Source organism: Salvelinus namaycush, unplaced genomic scaffold, assembly GCF_016432855.1.
Source record: "Salvelinus namaycush isolate Seneca unplaced genomic scaffold, SaNama_1.0 Scaffold545, whole genome shotgun sequence".
NCBI classification, from domain to species: Eukaryota; Metazoa; Chordata; class Actinopteri; order Salmoniformes; family Salmonidae; genus Salvelinus; species Salvelinus namaycush.
This window is the reverse complement of record NW_024061248.1, coordinates 122,014-126,221: the sequence shown is the minus strand read 5'-3', so window position 1 is coordinate 126,221 and position 4,208 is coordinate 122,014. Positions and strand designations below refer to the sequence as shown.

Sequence of the window (4,208 nt, the reverse complement as noted above, 5' to 3'; positions counted from 1 at the left end):
TTGGCTGTTCTCTCTACTGATCCACTGTGGTTAGTTTGGATGTTCTCTACTGATCCAGTGGTTAGTTTGGATGTTCTCTACTGATCCAGTGGTTAGTTTGGATGTTCTCTACTGATCCAGTGGTTAGTTTGGCTGTTCTCTACTGATACTATGACCAGTCAAAGGCGGATGATGCTGCAAGTTCCACAACTGTTCTACCAAAGTTCCATTTTTATTTAACCTTTATTTACCTAGGCAAGTCATTTAAGAACAAATTATTATTTACAATGACGCCCTAACCCCGGCCAAACCCGGACGACGCTGGGCCAATTGTGCGCCGCCCTATGGGACTCCCAATCACGGCCGGATGTGATACAGCCTGAATTCGAACCAGGTACTGCAGTGACGCCTCTTGCACTGAGATGCAGTGTCTTAGACCGCTGCGCCACTCGGGAGCCCAATGACGTTCCGTTGGGAGTTCCACAGCCGTTCTAATGATGTTCTGTCAGTTCCATAGCTGTTCCGTTGCTAATTCATTGAAGTTCTGTGAATGTTCTATATTAGTTCCATTGAATTTCTGTAGAAGTTCCGTAGCTAATCCTTTGATTGTTACCTCAGCGGTTCCATAGAGGTTCTAGAACAGCGTATAATATCAACTGTTCCAACAGCACAGAGTGTCTCATAGTTCAGGTTGGGGTACAATATACGGGGGTATAAATCTGAGTAAAGATTGTGCCTCGTGTACAGGGAAGGGCTGTGAAGAGGAGGTTCATCATTGCAGGTCCAAAATTAGGAGTCCACTTTCTCCAGTTCTATGGTACCGTTACACCCTTTCTGAGCTGGGTCTCCCATGATGACCCACAGACCGATGACAGTCAACGTGGCCACCCCGGGGGGAGGGGGGTCAAAAGGTCACAGCTCCTCCAACAGATCAGGGGTCAAAGGTTGATATCAGAGAAGGGGCTTTAGGGTGTAAACAGGTGTTTTCTGGGTATATAGAGGGGCTAGATAGAGGAGCTAGATAGTGTTCAGTAAACACTAAATGGTGGTGTAGTTTTAGGGGTATGGGCCTGGTTAGGGGAGGAAAGGGGAGGCCATTTTGGAGAGGTGACTGGGCCGAGTGAAGAGAGGCACCATGGGAGGATGTGGGTGGGGCCGCGGAGAGCTAGTCCGGTCTGAAGATGGGGATCTTGGGTAGGAACTCTATCAGGATTACCTGAGGGGGGAAGAGAGAGAGAGGTTATTCAAAGTGTGTGTGTGTGTGTTACTCAAGTACTCCATCGTGTGTGTGTGTGTGTTCTCACATATTCCATCATGTTGTTGGTTTCACACTTCCTCTTGCTCAGTCTCCAATGCAAACACAGCTGAGAGAGGGAAGGAAAGGGAGTGAGAGAGGAGGGAGGAGGGGAGAGAGAGGAGAGAGAGGAGGGGAGAGAGAGAGAGGAGGAGAGAGAGAGAGAGGGGAGGGAGAGAGAAATCAGTCAAACTTAACTACCTCTCCTGGTCCTCCTCCCACCCCTACACACCTTGTGGTACAGTCTGCTGTTCTCCCTGGTCCTCCTCCCACCCCTACACACCTTGTGGTACAGTCTGCTGTTCTCCCTGGTCCTCCTCCCACCCCTACACACCTTGTGGTACAGTCTGCTGTTCTCCCTGGTCCTCCTCCCACCCCTACACACCTTGTGGTACAGTCTGCTGTTCTCCCAATCCAACAGCTTCTCCATGGATCTCTGTGTCTGAGGAGGAGAGAGAGACAGGTAACCTTGAGTATGGTACGCAGAGGGATGGTCTGCGTGTATATCTCGGCGTGTGAGTGTGTGTGTCTCTCACCCTCTTGCTCAGACAGATGACGGGCCAGAGACTGAAGCCCAGTGTACAGCAGCAACAGAGACAGCCACACAGCAGCCAACGCACATTCACTGGCAACGTCTTCTTCAGACAGCCGTTAACACGGTTTATACTGGCCTTGAACTCCTCTGGCGCCACCTAGGAACACAGAGGACAGACGGGGGAAATACTCAAATCAGGTCATATTCATGAAACAAGTAGGGAGAGTGAGCTTGCCCGAGGATGGCATCAAACACACACGATTCTGCTGGGGAGACCTGCACACTTTCAACGTCTCCAGGAAATATAGTTAGCTGTCCTGGGGGAGTCAATATTACTTACTAATAAACATGATTATTACAATGAATTCAGGTGAATCTTTATATTTTAAAGTGGCAAATACTATACTACAAAGTTACAATACTGTCAAAGTCCCGTTTGCAAGGTATTCTCTCAGAGTCTGTACCTAGCTGGAAACGCAGGGTTGCCAGGTATGATAGTTTTTCCCAACAAATGGCAACTCAACGCTATCCCAACACAAAAAATTATACAATCATGATTGATGCACACCTGGCAACCGCCCTGACCACCTGTATTCGTTAAATCTCTTGAGGGACACACGTCGAAAATGGCGGATTTACAGAAAATGTATGTACTTTCGTTGACTCACCTTCCCTGTAAGTGCCGATGGGAACTCTGACTCAAACTTGTTACTGAGTCCAAACCTTCGGGGACAAGAACATGGTAAGTAAAATGCATTATTTGATGCACACAACACTAGATAGCCTCATATCCCTTGAGTGACGTTCTATTTAACTGTTTGACTAGACCACATATGGAAAGTATATTTAGTTAACCAGGTAGTTACGGTGTGTATAGTGATTTTATGGTCCGAACTACATAAACTAGGTAATGTTAGCTAGTTAATAGCTACGTTGACATGCTAAAGGGCTAGCTTCTTGGCCCTGTTATCGTAATTACACCGACCTGATTACGTTAGCTAGCTTTCCGCTAACAAGCTAGTTAACGCCGTAGTGTAACTTTCGTTATCTAGTTAGCGTAATTTTATGACAACTAGCTACCTACGGGTGCACGGGTCTTTCCCAACCCCCCCCTGAGCCCTGCCGGTTTCTTACACAGTGACGTGGCCAGATCCTCGGACGACCACCGGGTCTGGAGCGTACTTTAGCAGCTGTTCCTCCGCGGCCCTCTCCTCGTCCTCCTCTTCTTCTTCCTCCTCGTAGATCTCGTCGAAGTCCTCCATCATCGCACGACTCGGGCTCGCGCTTCCCCGGTGAGGCGCCGGGAGAGACACGGTGCCGTCGTTTGGGGAGTGGATCCTTCCCTGGTTGAAAACAATTAAAAAACGTCAGACAACAACCAAACAACAAAAAAACTCCGGCAACGACGAAGGCTCGCTAGCTAGCTCTGGTTGTGGTCTCCAAAACAGAATATCAACATCCGCCGCAGTGCCCTGACGAAACCGGAAGGGGAGAGACGTGCTTTCGTCATCGATTCTGGAATTCCACAGAAAGTATTCTGTATTCAAAATGGCATTCTATTCTACATATAAATATCTCAACATATTTATCCGACAGTAGCTAGCTATCGTATGTTCTTGGTTAAAGTATGTAGCTATTTGTAATTTATTTATGGTTGCAGTAAAGAACAGACATGTGATTCAGTTGAGATTATTAGGCCTACTTGTACCATGATGATCACACATGAGCTAAACCTCTTCCTTCTGTCCATAGCACTAAAGCTGTATCATATGAAACAACCGTATATAGGAAAGCAATTGTTTCCATTAGTTGTAGCTACTGAGCTGTGTGGCTTTTATGGCTTCCTGAGTGGCGCAGCGGTCAAAGGCATTGCAGTGCTAGTGGCGTCACTACATACCCTGGTTCGTTCCCAGGCTGTTTCACAACCAGCCGTGATCGGGAGTCCCATAGGGCGAAGCACTATTGGCCCAGCATCGTCCGGGATAGGAGAGGGTTTGGCCAGGGGGGTAGGCCTTAATTGTAAATAATAATTTGTTCTTAATTAACTGACTTGCCTAGTTTAAAAAAAAAAAATGCATATTCTTAATACCATTTGAAAGGAAACACTTTGAAGTTTGTGGAAGTGTGAAATTAATCTAGGAGAATATAACACATTAGATCTGGTAAAAGATAATACTGTAATGAAACAGCAGGGAGCAGGTCTCGAACCCTCGACCTTCTAGCCCGAGGTCCGGTGCGCTATCGACTGTGCCGCAAAAGTATGCTCGTGCGGCAGAGCCGATTTCCGCGCTTATAAACCCAGGTTCATTACAATACAAAACAAACAAAACAAGCGTTTCTATTTTTTTCATCATCTTTGAAATCCAAGAGAAAGACCATAGTCACAGTTTAGTTGTAATT

At 46.9% G+C, this 4,208-nt stretch overlaps 1 protein-coding gene across 2 annotated transcripts; it reads right to left on the bottom strand.

Annotated features, from left to right (window-relative positions):
* Positions 1-340: 340 nt before the first annotated feature.
* Positions 341-3,290, bottom strand: LOC120041802 (cysteine-rich hydrophobic domain-containing protein 2). Of its 2 annotated transcripts, XM_038986668.1 has the most exons (7): positions 2,943-3,290; positions 2,477-2,531; positions 1,810-1,965; positions 1,649-1,715; positions 1,506-1,597; positions 1,284-1,343; positions 341-1,195 (listed from the first exon to the last, which is right to left on the bottom strand). In XM_038986668.1, the coding sequence occupies exons 1-7, from the start codon at positions 3,071-3,073 to the stop codon at positions 1,145-1,147; spliced, it is 612 nt and encodes a 203-aa protein (XP_038842596.1). In that variant the 5' UTR covers positions 3,074-3,290; the 3' UTR covers positions 341-1,144. The 2 variants fall into 2 exon arrangements, with proteins under 2 accessions (XP_038842596.1, XP_038842597.1); XM_038986669.1 differs by lacking the exon at positions 1,506-1,597 and having other exon boundaries at positions 1,659-1,715; positions 2,943-3,285.
* Between the last annotated feature and the right edge of the window lie 918 nt (positions 3,291-4,208).